Raw genomic sequence first — 16,579 nt, forward strand, 5'->3', positions numbered from 1 at the left:
ATCCCCACACCTGTGCCAGGTATTCAGTTGCCAAGGCTCATCTGAAAGCCAATAATAAGTGAGAACCACTAAATGCTTCTGTCACCGCCGTAATTAGCTAGCTAATATTAATAATAGGGAGAAGGCGAAAGGGAAGCCACAGATTACAAGCATGGCCATCTGGGCAGTTTTACCAGGAAGCTGCCAGCTTCGCACTCCCCAGGGAACCACTGGTCCATTCCCTGCAGATCACTGGGGGAAGGGATCAAACAAAGGGGGAAATGGGCATATGTGTAGTGAAGCTGGGGTGATGTAGGGAACGCGCTAGCCTGCCAGTCTAACCCAGGAACAAAGACCATTGGCCAGGAGGGTGGACCCCAATGCAAGCCTGAGAAAATTTGGGGATACATAATCCCCAGACAAAGGAATTCTCCCTCTCTTGCTCTCTTGTTCTGCTCTGCTCCTGCTTCCTTGAACTCTTGCTCAGTGACCCTCACTCACCCATGAGCTTGCCCACCATGTGGCCTTAGCACCCGCATGGCCCATGAACCCCACACGCAATGGTCTGCAGCTGGGAGCACAAGCCAAGCTAGCCAGATGCTGGACTGGACTGTGCTTTAAAAGGGAGCGGAAACTCTGGGCAGTTGCCTTGCTGAAGACAGGGCTGGACTTTTTCCATGGTGAGACGGAGGGAGATGGGACCTTGGAAGGGGTACCCCCTTAATGTAACATCATCAATAAAGATTTCCACAATACCTATCCTCCTGTGGGGGTCTCAGGAAATTCTTTACCCCGCGGTACCCACGAGCTCCACTTCCACCGGTAACAGTTAGAGACATAAAAGGCACCCCACTGATGACACTTTCTCTGTGAGAGGTGCCAATGTTGGCACCCACATATATTATCTCTATCCCCTCAGCCAATCTAGGAAGTAGCCATTATGGTCATCTTTCCACAACTGAGTAAACTGAGGCTCAGAGACATTAGATAACTTGTCCAAAGTGGCACAACAAATAAATGAAGGAACTGGGTGGGCCTCAACTCCAAGCTCATTACCTTTAAAGCTCAGATGCTATAGGGTTTAATCCTGTCCTAGGATTTTCTCACTCCTGGTCCAGGGCAATTTGTACCACCTCCCACTTGTTTTTAGTGAGGTTTTGAAAACCAAGTGGAAATTACGATAATATACATGAATGTGACTGTAAATGGGAAATCACATTATAAACACCAGGCATTGCTGTTATTCTGTCTTTATTAGAGGTCACAAAGATTTTTATTTTGCCAATTTTGGATTAAAAATAAACAAATCACCATCAATTACCACTGTCATTTCACAAAAGAGAAACTATCTGAATACATCAATTTGTAGGCAGGGTGTACTTGTGGAACAAAATGTGGAAAAACATACAGTGTTGTGTTTTCACTGTCGAAATGGGTTTACACTGGGAGTCACTGACCTCAGTGACCATTTCAGCTCTGAATTCTTCCACGTGCCTTATTCTTCACTAAATAATACCCTTAAGTAACGTAATTCTGACTATAATCTATGATCATGGTGGGAAAAAGCCAGTTTGTCTACTTAGACACACATTTTTTCAGCCAGCTCTAGAGGACACCAAACAGCTGGTCAACTCAGTTGTGTCTGTGGCAAAAAGAGTGTGGTTTGGCACCGTGGGGACAGGTGGCTGTGCTTTCCGCTTTGAGGCTGCAGCGTGGTTTCTTCGCCTAGAGGCCCAGGGGGAATGATCTGGGCTCTTTGTCTCTCTCCCTATATTAATCATGTTTTTCTTTTATGTTGTTTTGACATCTTGGGCGCACCTGCCCCACCCAGGGCATGCCAATCCCTGGACACAATAAACATGGCGTTCACCTTTCACATGCCAACCAACCAATCCATCTCCATCTAACACACACCAAGCCCATATTTCCCCTGCCCTAAATCACCCCAGGGCCAGATATCAGACAACTAGAGACCACCCCTGGAGGCCAGAGCCTCTGACATTATTGGAACTAGCCAGTCCACAGCGGTTTCCCCTGCCCTGCCTTCCTTTCCCTCCGAAAACACAAAGAAGGTTCTGGGCCAGGCTTTCCCACACTCCTTCTGCCTCCCGATCAAACCTTGTGCTCCCCCTGTGGCCCTGCATGGCATGGCATGCCGTGTCCCCTCCACTTGGGAACTATAAATAATACATTTTTTCAATGGCATTGATCTCTCCAATTTGTCACTGAGTCACCTCTATAAATTAAAATCCCAAGGCACGTTTTAACTTTTGCTGAGCTCAGTCCCTTACATCCTATGAAAACAGTGACTCCTCTCTGTACTCCCCTCCCCAACAGTCCACCAGGGGCCTGCGCCTTGGGGATGCCCCTGACAGAGACACTGATGCCCCCCAGCCGCTGAGGGGCTCTGTCTGGCATCACCACTGGATGTTAGACACAGAGAAAGCTTCTCAGGAGGCCTGTGCACCTACTCAGAGCTGGAGCCAGGCCGTGGGGAGCTGGCATTGCAGGTGCCCCCTCCTGCATCTGAGGGACAGAGAGCTTGGAATGAGGCCTCAAGGAAGGCTTGTGCCTGCAGGGGGTGGGCAGAGTGGGTGTATCCCCCAAGGAAAAGCAGAGTTTGCCACCCTGAAATATGCCTTTGGGATATTATTTTAAGCTGGTTATTTTGAAGAAACAAAAGACTCACAAAGAGTGTTCTACCTCCCCCTTACTTGCCTAAAGGAATTTAGGTAGAAAAACCTGCCCGAAAGAAGAGAGCTATCACCTCAGCATAATGTGAACTAAGTGTAACAGACAGGGAGGAACCTGCAAAGTCCCCTCTGTCCCCCTGGCTGGGTGGCCCAGCAAGAATAAGTTCACCAGGGTTTGTTCTTCCTCACCTCCCTGCCAACTGCCTGCCTTCCCTTTGAGGTCCAGGCTTCTGCCTCCCTCTCCTTAGTCCAAAATAGCATATAAGCCTCAACTGCCCAATGTGTCCTGAGGTCCCATATTCTTAGGGAACCCCTGTGAGTACCTATGCAATAAAGGTGGTCATTTTTTCCTGTTAATCTGTTTCACGTCAGTTTCGTTAGTCCAGCTGGGAGAACTTAGAAGGGTAGAAGGGAATTATTTTTCCTCCCCCACACCCCCAAAGCTGCAACCACAGATCAAAATAGCAGGAGAGAGAAGTAAGGGAAGTTCTGAGCCTGCATTCCCCTCCCAAACACACACACAGTCTCCTCTCCCTGCCCCCAGCCTCATGTGAAACTCAGTACTGCCCAGAGCAAAGACATCTGGCAAAGACATTTGCTCACCAAGTTCACCCCAAACCTCCAGGAACTATGTCCTGAGGTTACTGTGTCAGCAAATTGACATCATTATCAAGTCTTTCCTGGGTTGAATCCTGTGCTGGTCACCCTGAGAAAACACAGGCAGAAGGAAACCTGGAGAAGTGTGTATGCTGTGAGGGATGACAAAGGCTGGGGAGGGCCCTGGGCTCTGCAGGCATGGCCTCCGAGTGATGGGATGTAAGGCTCAGAGCCTGGCTCAACCCTTGCATGAGGGGCCTCTGACCTCACTCACCACATCACCGTCTGTGGTTCCAGTAGTTGTGTTACCCAAAGGAGACTGTATCAAAGGCTCAGGAAGCCTTGCTCTCCATTCCTGTCCCCCCCTCTCTCTTTACCCACATGCAAAAAACAACACATGAGGCTCCCCATGGTCCCATCTGCTCTGCTGGGCTCAACCTCCCAGCCACTAGCCTTAGGATGTCACTCTGGCTCTGATGTCCAGCAGTCCCGTGTGTGGGAACTCAGGAACCAAGGGCCCTGCTCATGGGGCAGAGAGCGGCCCCAGGCCCTCCGATCCTTCCTGGAGGCACAGAGGTGAAGATCCTACCACCCCCTGGGCTCTGAGTGGACCAGAAGCCCCAAGCCCATGGAGGTTAGGCCCATCCAAGGGGAAGGAGAGACCCCTGGGCAGCAGGGCGGGTTGAACTCACTCTGTTTCTCCTGGAGGACACTGGATGTGCACGGCGTGCTCCCTTCTCCTGCAGAAGAAGGAAACGTGAGCGGAACCTCCCATCACTGCTGGCCGGACCCTGGGAGGCTGCTTATGGCTGCCTCTATCCCTCCATTCAATGTCCCCCCTCCCCAAGCTGGGGGCTGGGCAGGTGTCTCTCCCACCCCCTCATGCCCTGCCACCCTTAGCTCAAGGTTCTTCACGAAAGACAAAGCACACACTGTGACACCATTGCCCGGGGTGGGGACTGGCGCCTTCCTCCTCGCCTCCTCTGGCACCCCCTCTCTGCCCACTTTCACAAAGCAGCTGCTTACCTGGTGCTAACCCTACACACTTACTCTCCCCTCCAAAGTGCCCCGTTGAACACCACAGCCCTGCAGACAACTGCCAGGCCTCTGTCTCTCGTCCAGCCCTCTCCTATAGCCTTTTTTTAAAATTTATCTTTATTGTTAAAAATATTACAGGTGTCCCCTCTTTTCCCCATTGACTCCTTCCACCCCGCACCCACTTCTTGCCCCAGGCCTTCACCACACTATTGTCTGTGTCCCTGGGTTACTCCCATGACTTTTTTATCCAGTGCTGTTACCCCCTGGACGTGAGCTCTGGATGTTTCTAGGCAGCGCACACTCACCATGCCCACAGCAAGGGTCCTGGAGCTGCCCCTCTGCCCAAGTCCCCACCTCAATGAAGGCACCACTTCCCCCAGCCGGGGGGTTGGCCTCAACCCTTTCCCTCTTCTGTCCCCACATTCAATCAGTCACCAAGTGCTGTGGGGTCTGCCTCCTAATCTCCTCAACCCTCCTCCCTCTTCACAAAATAGAGACCCCACAATGGGAGGTATTTCTGGGTTGTTCAGGGCATGTCCTCAGGCCTAGAGCAGTGCTTCTCAATATTTGTTGAATGAATAAATGAATGAAACATGCCCCCCCCCAATACACGGAAGCATACTATCCCAACACAGAACTCCATCCTGTCTCCTTGTGCAATCAGGACAGCTTCCTCCTTTTAATGAGAAGCTGTTTTTCTATAATTATGAAGTAATACAAGCTCCTTATTGAAAATTTGGAAAACACTAACAAACATGAATAAGAAAAAGATTCCTTATAATCCCATCACTAACAGAAAACCACTGATCCCATTTTATGTCATTCCTTTCCGTTTTTTCCCATCGTATCAGCTCTCTGCGGACAGGAACTATGTCATTTATGTCTGTATTTCCAGTAAACAGATCAATGGCTGGCTCATGGAAGGCACTGTATATGATTTTTTTAAAAGCACAAAATACACACTCTGTACTTCAAGTTGAAGCATAAATAGTTCACCAATAGAGTTACAAAACCTTTGAAACACCATTCCAATGGCTATATAATCTGCTACTGAGACTATATATCGTGGTGGACTTTAAAATTACCCCATTGGTGGAAAGTTTCTAAATTGCACGGTGTAATTACTGCTGCAATGAACATATTTGTGGTTGGAGCTTTTTCCGCATTTTCTATGATTTCCTTAAAATACACCCACCGAAGGAGAATTCTGGGTCAAAGGATGGAAACCTTAAGGCTCCTGATGTCACTGCCTTATTTCTTTCCAGGGAGGTGTACCTTCTGATTTGTACACCCACCTGCAGCAGAAGTTATGTGCTGTTATCAACAGACACTTGCCTCCCTGGCATTTGCATTGGTCTGTTGAATTTCTCTGCCTCTGGCTTCACCAGATCTATCTTTCTACAGCTAGCACTCCAGTGGCATCCTATCAACAAATCTTGAGCCTGGCAAGCAAGCCTCTCCATAAAGTGGCCCCTGCCCATGTCCCCAGGCTCCCTCCACCCCCTCAATCCCACCCCACCCCCGCTCGCCCTTCACCAGCCAAATAAATCACTGTTCCTGGATCTGCACTCACAGCACAGCTAACACACCTTGACCTGTTCTCCCTCCCACTTTCCTCTTTCAAACTCACTGTGACCTGCAGGCTGAGCTGAGAACCAACCCTGGGGCCATCTCCTCCAGGAGGTTTCAAGTCCTCCTCAGAAACCTCACTTTTCAGGAACTCTGTCCTCACAGGTCAGCTCTGGTTCCCTGTACCCACAGTGAGGCTGGAGCTTGAGAAGTGGAGGCCCCAGACCCCAGCTCACCAGATCCCACCCACTGGGAGCTCAGTGAGTCAGCTGCTCTGTCTGAGCACCACAAGGCTCTGCAGCCAGAAGGAGCCCCTTGGCACCAGGAGTCCTAGCCCTACCTCTGCTGCATTGTGTTTGGGGCCTTGAATATTCATGTCTGTCCAGTGGAAAGTTGCACTCTGCCATGCTGACAGGTCCCCCAGCTCTGCCTTTTCTGCTTCCTAGGGCGCGATGTCCTGGGCCTGGGGGATGGCACAGAAGTGACTGGACTGGGGTCTGGCGTACGGAAAAGCAATGTAGAGGCCGTACCTCCAGCTTGAAAACTCGAGCTTTCAGACCTGGAGTCCGGCTCCTGTAGCCTGATAAGATGGTCTCTTCTGAACTTGACTATGAGTTCCCCTAAAACATGTATCTGCAGCTTCTCTAAGGACCCCAGTTCTCTAAAGGAGGAGTCAGGAGGGAGCCGTTGAGATGTTAGTGTGCAGGATTCACATGGGTATGTGCTCTATAGGAGGAAAAATTTTACAAAAGAAGGTAAGAACCAGCCCAGGAGCATGGGCTCAGTCATGTAAGCAGGAAAGCCTGTCCCTGGGCAAGCAGGGACCGTATGGCTTGCCCACTGCTCCCCGCTGTTCCATCACTGTCATTCTATCCCTGTGAGTAACGTGCCCACTTCACAGATAAGGAAGCTGAGGTTCAGAAGGATGAAGTCACTTACCCAATGTTTAAATCTAGTCCTTTTGACACCCAACTCTGCTGAGGGCTCTCTCCATGACCTCACCTCTGCCCCTATTTGGTGGGGTTGGGGGAGCTTTCTAGAGCAAGGGCTTCCTGGGACGGCTTGGGCAGCTTGGGAGTCATCAAGGCAGAGGCTGCTACAAGTCAGAGTTCTGAGGAGTGGGGAGCAGGGGCCGTGAAAAGGGGCATGTGTGCACAGGGTACTGGTGAGGACTGTCTTGAAGCCTTGACTGACCCATATCTCCTCAGGGTCACACAGAGAGGTCTGGGAACTAGGGGCAGGGCCTGGTCACCTGCCCCAGGCCCAGCCCGCTAATCCTGCCAGTCCCAAACTCCCAAAGCCCTGAGCATCTGAGCTACATCATCTCCTCCAATGGTTTCCTGAGCGATTTTCTGTTTCTTCTTCCCAGCTCCCTTCTGACAAGCCGAGCTACCCAAGAGCAAGAGGAGCAAAATGTGTAGCTAAGATCAGAAGTGCTTTCACCAAACACCTGTAACAGGAGCATCCTCCTGCCTCCAAGGGGAGGGTTGGGTGGCTGCTGGGGGAGCAGTGCCGACAGACAGGCCTGGGGATCCCCCTTCTGATACTCCAGAAAGTGCTGGCAGCCCGCATGGAGCAGGGATGGGAGTAGCTGAATCCCAACCAGGCTCTGGCCCAGCCCAGTAACTCAGTTCCTGGAATAGGGCTGACAAGGGAAGACCCACACGCTCCCTCCCCGCTCAGAGTTCCCCAAACACTGAGCCTCTTCTGAGTTACAAGGTCAAGGTCCACTCTCCTACCTCTCACCCCACCCATCACAACCCCTCACACTCAATCCCTGTGCCCCTCCTATGACCTTCCACACTGGCTTCCAGAATGATCTTTCTAAACAATGGCTTGCCACTCCCCTGCCTATTGTTCTGTGGAGTCCAGGGGTGCTCCTGAGAAGGACCATCTCAGCCTGACATTCAAGGCCTCATCTCCAGCTCTCCCACTCTACCTCTTCTCCCTAATCTCCCCACCCCTTTCACCACCCCCCAGCCCAACACCTTGTACCCCAACTTCCATCAAGATGAACTCTGCATGGTTCATCAAACTCCTTGCCTTCTCATACCTTCCTGCACATCTCTGCATCCGCTGTTCCCTCTGCCTCTTGTACCCTCGTGGGTCTGTGCAGAGCCCCAAAGGGCTCCCCTAACTCCTCACATCTCAGCTCAAGGCCCAAATCCTCTCCGACCCCTCCATCCTTTGTTTCCAATCTTATTAGAACCACTTGCTTACTGGACTGTAACTGCCCCACCCCTGAGTCTGGGAGTCAGTCAGTTGTGAGCTTATTTCTGAGTCATCGATGTGCCCTCAACATTGGCCAGCACAGGGTCTGACACAGAGTAAAGGGCAGTGTGTGTGCAACAAATGCATAAGTGGGGAGAGAATGCTCCGTGAGCCCCTCACCACTTCAGGCTCAGAAAGAGAGGCAAAGCACCACCACCCCCGAAAGACAAGATTGCAAGCAGACCGGTCAGCGCTGCACGGGGTAGCCCCCCTAAACTGGGCTGGGCACGAAGGAGCTGGTCTGGGAGAGGCTCCAGTACCAGGGAGGCTCCCTGAGGAGGTGCGTGGGATTGCAAGAGCTAGAGATGAAATCAGAAGAAAAGCAGGGTGAAGGCAGGGAATGGAATAGCTCGAGTGAGCTCGAGGGCTAGCAAGCACCCCTGAGCATTTGGCTGGAACACAGGGCGAATGGAAGAGGAGGAGAGGTGTGGCCCCAGAAGTCATGAAGACCAGAGTCAGAACACTGGATTTAGCAACGATCAGACAGACCCTTAGTAATATTCCTCATGGTAGCAGCTCCAGGGCTGTTTGATGCTTGTAGTGATGGAGAACTTACTATCCCTAGACAATTATAGTTATTAGAAGAAAGAGCCACTGTGATGGCCTTCCATGCCTGGCTGGGGGATTTATACCTCATTCTGTAGGCAATAAAGACCTAGTTGCCAACTCCATCACAGAATGACATTACCGGATTTATATTTTAGAAGTATCCCAGTAGGGTTGGATAAAAATGGTAAACTGGCAAATGATCCAGCCTTTCTTTCCTGCCCCAAATCCCTAGAAAATGACAGTACAGATTTCCTATGAATTAATCTTTAGTGACATTGTAAAATAAAAAAAGATGTCTTTAGCAGGCCAAAAATAGTAAGGCATCCCCAAAAGGCAGAAGGCAGAGAGATATGATAGAGAGAGATAGGACTGGCTACATAATTTGCAGGGTCCATAAAAAATATGTGGGGCCCTTGTTAAAAATCATTAAAAATTTTAAGATGGCAACAGCAGAGCATAAACACAAGTGTGAGACCCTGTGAAGTATGGATCCTTGTGTGACTGCCAAGGTTAAATGCCCATAAAGCCAGCTCAAGAGAGAGGAAGCCATAGCCTCAGTCCTACAAAGGAAGGTCTGTGGCCAGAAGTGTGGACAGCTCGGGAGGAACAGCAGGCTCAGAGGTTGAAAATGTAGGAGCAAAGGAAGCTTTTGCAACTGTCTGGACTTCCACGGTAGAGGAACCAGGTGCTTCGGTCCTTCCCTCAATCCTTGCTTGTGCCAGGCAGAAGTATTTGTCCCCAGGGATGAGAAGGGATGAATGTTTGAGGGACAGGATGCCCTGGAAGGCTGAACATACCCAAGAGGGATAAACCAGAAGCAAGTAGCTCACCTCACCAGCAGCGTTTTCTACCCTCCCCAACAATTGGATGACAGGAGGGTGAAGTAGACAGATCTCACATCACTCAGAGACAGACTAAGAGGGCACAGCAAATGCTAAGTGGAGCACATATCCAAACACTGCTGAGTAGGAAAGGAAAACCAACAACATGGAAGGAAAATACAAACTCAACGACTGAAAGAAGGGAGTGTGGGGAAACGGACCTCTGGATTCTTTGAATCAACGCAGTGTCATAATAACAAATGGTTGTCAAATTTTAGCAAGCACCAGAACCACTAAAGCACTGGCTGAAACACAGATTTGGGGCCCTACTAACGGAGTCTCTAATTCAGTGATGCTGGGATGAGACCCCAAAATTTACATTTGTTACCCATTTCTATGTGATGCTAACGCTGTTGGCCCAGGGACCACTCTTTGAGAACCACATATCTAGATACAAGGGCATAAACTAGAGTCAGGGGTGAATGGTAGGAAAAAATAGCTCTCTGAAGTCAGAGGAAGTGTTCAGGGACACCTAGACAGTGACTGCTTCCTTCCTCTCAGTGAGAATGTGGCTTGATGACACTGTTTTAAAAACAAGTAGAGCCCTGATTGTAAATAGTCCCATAAGCAACAGCTCATAGACTGTTAGTATCAATTATTCTGGAAGAGGTGTGTAAACCCTGAGCATAAAAGATTAGTGACATGGCAAAGACCAAGTGGAATTTATCCCAGGAATGCAAGGTTGTTCAACATGTCAAAATCAATCAATGCAATACATCATATTAAAAGAAGAACGAACAGAAACCACAAGATCATCTCAACCCACAGATGCAGAAAAAAGCATTTGGCAAAATCAAACACCCTTTCATGATAAAAGCACCCAACAGCCCTAGCCACTTTGGCTCAGTGGTTAGAGCATCGGCCCACAGACTGAAGAGTTCTGGGTTCGATTCTGGCTGAGGGCACATACCTTGTTGCAGGCTCAATCCCCGGCCCTAGGTCGAGGCATGTGTGGGAGGCAACCAATCGATGTGCCTCCCTCACATTGATGTGCCTCCCACCCCCCTTCACTCTCTCTGAAAAGCAACGGAAAAAATATCCTCAGGTGAGGATTAAAAAAAAAAATTTTAAGCACCCAACAAACTAAAAACAACCAGAGGACAACTACAAATACCCACAGCTAACAGAGTATTTAATGGCTAAAGACTGAAAACATTCCCCCTAAAATCAGGAATAAGACAAGATGTTGGATCTCCCCATTTCTATTCAATATTACACCAAAGGCTCTAGCCAGGAAAACTAGGTAAATAAAGGAAATAAAAGGCACCCAGATTGGAAGGGGAGAAGTAAAACTACTCTATTTGGAGGTGACATGATCTTATATATAGAAAATCCTAAGGAATCCCCACTAAAAAAAAAAAAACTAATAAATGAGTTTAGCAAGGTTTCAGGATACAAAATCAATATACAAAAATCAATTGTATTTTTATACACTTGTGAAATTAAAAAAAAAAAAAAATCCATAAGAAAATAATTCGAACCACAATAGCATCAAGAAGAAATAACATATTTGGGAACAAATTTAACAAAACAAGTAGAAGACTTATACATTGAAAACTATAAAACATCACTGAACGAAATTAAAGAAGACCTAAGTAAATGGAAAGACATTCCATGTTCATGGATTGTAAGACAAATAATGTTAAGATGGCAATACTCCCCACACTGATCTGCAGATTCAGCACAATCCCTGTAAAAATCCCAGGTGGCTTTTTTGCAGAAGCTGGCAGCAAGCTGATTCTAAAATTCATATGGAAATGGAAGGAATGCAAAATAGCCACAACAAACTTGCAGAAGAAGAACAAAACTGGTGGGCTCCCACTCCCTGACTTCAAACTTACTACAAGGGTAGCCAATTCAAGACTCTGTTAGTAGCGACAGGAGGATAGACACATATATCAGTAGAATAGAACTGAGAGTCCAGTTATAAACCCATATGTTTCTGATCAGTTGATTTTTGACAAGGCTGCCAAGACAATTCAATGGATGAAAGAATCGTCTTTTCAATAAATGGTGCTAGTTCAGCTGGTTACCCACATGCAAAAGAATGATTGTTTTAAAAAAACAAAAAACCCTTTGTAGAAGAGCTGACCAGAAGAATGGAAACAGCTGAAGACGAGAACATTGACGAGCAGTTAGGTTATAATGGAGGAACAGTTCCAGGACCCAGCAGGGACCGAGACGTAAAAATAGAAAGGGCACGTTGAGACATGGTGCCAGAGTCCAAGGGAAGTTTCAGAACAAGGAGACAAAAAGAAACACTTGAAGACTAAAAAGAAAACTTCGCAGTAATGAGCACAGCGAGTGCAGGCGTGACAACCTACAGAACCTCACCCCCAAGCCTTGCTTGAGACGCCAGAAAAAGAATAAATATTTTGAAACGTAAAGCTTCAAGAAGAGAAAAAAATCCATTTACCCACAAATGTACCTCAGACGTCTCGCCAACAACACTAAAAGCAAGAAGGCCGTGGAATATCTTTAAAGACAGTTGGGAACCTGATGACGAGGGCAAATTTGCATTCAGATGAGAAGGCAAAATTTAGACCTGTTTAGAAATGCAAGGACTTGGGAGCTTTCTATCCCAAGTCCTGTCTGAAGGAACCACTGGGGCGATATTCTAGTGAAGAGACTATAAATCCAAGAGGAGGTCGCGGAATTTTAGGAGCGGCGGCGAGAACTATGCACCAAAGAGGGTGAATGTTACGGGAAGTAAATCACACCTCGATGTGCTTAACTGTAGAAGGAGCAGGAGGCGGAGGGGAGGAGATGACAGGGTTACAATCGGGACCAAACAGGACAGCCTGCTGTCATTCCTGCTACTCAGCCTCTGCCCCGAGATCCTGTGCGACGTAATTTAGTAAGAAGGATACACAAGCAGTGTAACTATTGGCAAGGGTACAACAGTTAAGATCTGCGAATGATGTGATGCTCAGAAGGCTCAAGAGAGTCAACGGACACACTATGAGCCCCAATAAGAAAACTCGGACAAGTGGCACTCATTTAAGAGGCAAATATTTCAACTAGATAGCAGACGAATAATTTATATCTAGAATAAATGTAAAGAACTACTAAAAAACAGTAAAAAAGACAAATAATCCAATAGGAGATGAGCCCAAAAAAAGCATGTTTAAGAAATACAGAAAAAAGAAAATAGGTTTGGCCAACACATTGATGAAAAGATGATGGATCAAGTCAGGACAAAACATAACAACAAAAATCTTCACCCATCAATCAGGTAAAAGTTTTAGGTTGATGAGATCAAGCCGGGTAACGCTGTAGAGAAATGGTAACCGAATCCACTGCTGGTGTGAATATAAATTCGCACTCTTTTTGGAAAACGTTTGGCAGGTCTGTTACAACTGTCAATGTTTATACTTTCTACCCACGTAGCTTTTTTTTAATAATGAAAACTTTCAATGTCTATCACTACAGAACTGCTAAATAAATTATGGTCCATCTACCGTGGAGGAAACTACAGCACAGGTAAAAAGAATGCATTGAATCTATATGCATGCATTTGAAAGGCTCTCCAAGATGTACTATTAAATGAAAAATAAAAGTTAAGTGGCAGCAATAACGCATAACACGATCTGTCTCTATAGAGATACCCTCCGCATTGATAAACTCTGCAATAAGGTCTGCGATGGAAAGGAGATAAGGGAGACTTGGGTTTTCTTTGTGTTTGTTTGTTTACAATGAGAATGTATTCAAGATAAATACCACATGATTCCATTTATATAAGGTCCCTAGGGCAGTAAAATTCATAGAGACAGATTGTGGAATGGCAGGAACTAGGGGTTGGAGGAGAGTAGGGGATGGAGAATTCCTGTTTAATGGGTACAGGGTTTCAGTTTGGAAAGATGAAAAAGTTCTAGAGATGGATGATTTATAGCTGCACAATATGAATATACTTAATGCCACTAAACTAACTGTACATTGAAAAATGTTAAAATGATAAGTTTAATATTATGTATATTTTACCAAATTTTTAAAATGTTAAATAAAATAACCATACATGCAATCGTAAAAAATAAGTGAACTGAACTGATGCTGAAGGATTCCCTTCATTTAAAAACATATATACTGAGCAATATATTACCAAAAAAAAATGGAAATATATCACCAAGCTCAAAATAAAGGATGGATCATTCACAAGTGCCAGGAACAACAAGGGAGCTACCCTCTAGAGGAAGGCAGAAGCAGCCTGGAGCAGGCCTGTGGAAGTCTCCGATGGACAGAGGCTCCAGGACTAGAGGCTGAAAACCGAACTGCTACCTCCACAGACTTGGCCTCGGGCTGTGGGAGCTGGTAAGATGCTACAGTGGAGCCCCCTGCACAGCAGGGATTGTTGAAGGGCTGCTCCGTCCATAAAGGTTCTTAAAAAGACACACCTCTCCTTTGGGGAAGCAGGAAACCACTCACACACAGGGAAAAAGAAAAAAATCACATGTGAATAATCAAAACCCTAAGCTTCTGCCACATATGGGTGTGGGGTCTACATGCGCAGCCCTCATCCAGAATGGAAACACGAAATTAAACTGAGCATGTAAAATGTCCAAGATGAATGAAGCACTTGGGCCCAGCAGACATACAAAACCCGTCTCTCATAAGAACATTTTCACAGCCTAGGGCACACAAGATTCCCACAGAAAAGGATTGACCAAGAGGAGTTCACAAAAACCCAAGGCACACGGTTCGCATGCACTCACGTGCGCACCCATGCACAAACACCCAGAATCAGATCCCTCCAACACCGGAGGAAACAGCGCAGCCCGAATGTGCCCAAGCAATGCAGGCTTTAAATGGCTAAGGGGACAAAAGATGGGCTACGGCATAGTGAAGGTTTAGGAGGGAGAAGCCTGGCTCCATCTGGAACTTGTAGAGCATGAAAAGTCTTCAGGACACCCAGGAAGGGAAATCCTGAAAATCTAAGTGCAGAGCCCAGGAGAGAGGCCTTGGCCAGAGATGGACTTGGAGCTCATCACCGAAGGTAGCTGTGATGGGCCGGAGCATGAGCCTTGAAAGGGGGTCGAGCCCCACGTTTCAGGGAAGGAAGCTTGAAGGAGGCAGGAATAGAGATCTATTTATACCACCAATTTTAACTTTAGCCCTTTCCATACAGTGTTTTTCAGGCTTTCCTCTCCCAAAGAAGACCCCCGAGCCTCTCCTAAGGCCCCCTACTCAGTCTGTCTTGTTGCACAGACTTCCTCTCTGCTGTGAGCTCCTAAAAGAGTGACAGTGCCAGTCTGCTCCCGTTTATTTCCCCACTTGTAGCACTGGGCTGAGCCTCTGCTGTGGCTCCATCAATGACTGTTGAAATGAATGAAATTAATGTGTGTGTTCTGCCGTGTCGTGGGAATTCTCATTATGAAACTCCTGGGGAAGGAGACTCAGAGGGAGCTGGAAACAAGGCTGGTTCCCTCTTCCTCTCCCCCTCTTCTCTCTCTCCCTCCTGCTCCCCACTCTGTACCGGGAGGAAACAGCATCGACTCTCGACTCAGGAAAGCACTGCCCCTCGTTCAACCTCTCTTGAGTGCTACGGAGCATCTGTCAGAATTGTACTCAGGCACCATCTTCCACGCTTCTCCCCCTCTCCCAGCAATCTAATGACCTGTTATTCAATGAAGTTTGCAAGTATTCGCTTATTTGATCCTCACAGATTTTGTACTAGCCCCACTCTGCAGATGAAGAAACTGAGGCTCAGAGAGGCGATGTGAGTTTCCCTGGCAACAAAGCCACAGGATGGCAGGGCCAAGATTCAGACCCAGGCCTCTTAGTTTTCAAAGCTGCCGTTTCAGCCCTTCCCACACCTCTCCCTCTGCTGCCTTCCCCCCTGCCCTCCCAGTCACACTGCCTCTTGCTCACCCACTCCTTAGCTCTCTCTGTGTCTGAGTCATACAGCTTTTGGCAGATAAGTGAGGGGTGGTGATGGGAAATGGGTGACCAGATGGGTGGTGAATACAAGTCTGGGTTTGTCTTTTCGTGGCTATCAAGTATTGTCTTGGGGAAGCAACTGGAACCCACAGCCCCTTTGGGGTCCCTTCCATGGTTCCTGAGGTGAATGAAAGAGCAGACAAGGGTCCATCTGCAAATGTGTGCCTCTGAAGACTGGGAAATTGACCCTGGACTGGCCTTGATGACCAGACTCAGAGCCTGCTTTCCTACGAATGTGACAGTAGCCTGGGGGGAGGGGTTTCCTTTAAGACTCTGAGTTTCATGGACCCGAATTTGCTGGGGCCCAGGACTGTGCCTGGCCTCAGTCCAATTTGAGAAATGAAGCCCTGATCTGGGAATCAAGAGACTAGAGATCTGAGCATGATGCTGCCACCAACTTGGAGGACCTGGGGCAATACAGAGCTTCTCTGAGCCTTGGGTTTCTTTATTTGTCAAATGGAACAGTCATCCCAGGCCTGTTCATTTCTTAGGATGGGCACTTTGGCATGGAGAGGGCTCAAAACCAAGGAGGCAGGAGGGAGGTGAGGAAAGGAGCAGAGGCTACAGGCAAGACAGCCACCACCGAGATAGCCAGCATCGAGATGTGTCTTTCTCTTGGGCTGGGCCAGGACCATCTCACTGAACAGCTCCTGATAGGATGGCCGTACCCAGTCAAGCAGCTCTGGCCCAGACCACAACTGAGGAATTACAGGGCCAGGAGAGGAAGAAAAGAGGAGAGATGGGGAAATTGGAAGAATGATATATGGGGTGGGGAGAAGGGATAGAAAAAACAGGATAACAAACACAGAGGTTAGCACCCTAGATCTGGGATAGGTGCCAGCCCCAGCTCTGTTCTTCACTCCCGTTGCACCTTAAACATGTACAGCTCCTCTCTGAGCCTCAGCTTCCCTCAGATTCTATGACTTCCTCAGCTGCATTCTCCACTTGCCTTTTGAAGCCTGGCTCCATAGCTTCACTGTCAGGAATTCTTCCTTGAGCCCCCCTCTTCTGCCTCCCTCTAAACTTCCTGCCTCTCCCCTCTGAGCCCAACCACCCTCAGCTTAAGCC

The 16,579-nt window shown here is 48.0% G+C and overlaps 1 protein-coding gene across 1 annotated transcript in view; it reads right to left on the bottom strand.

Moving 5' to 3' along the window:
- Positions 1-16,579, bottom strand: part of PITPNM3 (PITPNM family member 3) — an 84,685-nt gene that overhangs the window by 39,187 nt on the left and 28,919 nt on the right. Inside the window, exon 4 of the mRNA XM_087826478.1 lies at positions 3,962-4,009. Coding sequence (XP_087682604.1) covers positions 3,962-4,009 — 48 coding nt within the window. The remainder of the gene's footprint in view (positions 1-3,961; positions 4,010-16,579) is intronic.

The sequence above is a fragment of the Miniopterus natalensis genome, chromosome 17, assembly GCF_054644295.1.
Source record: "Miniopterus natalensis isolate mMinNat1 chromosome 17, mMinNat1.hap1, whole genome shotgun sequence".
Taxonomy (NCBI): Eukaryota; Metazoa; Chordata; class Mammalia; order Chiroptera; family Miniopteridae; genus Miniopterus; species Miniopterus natalensis.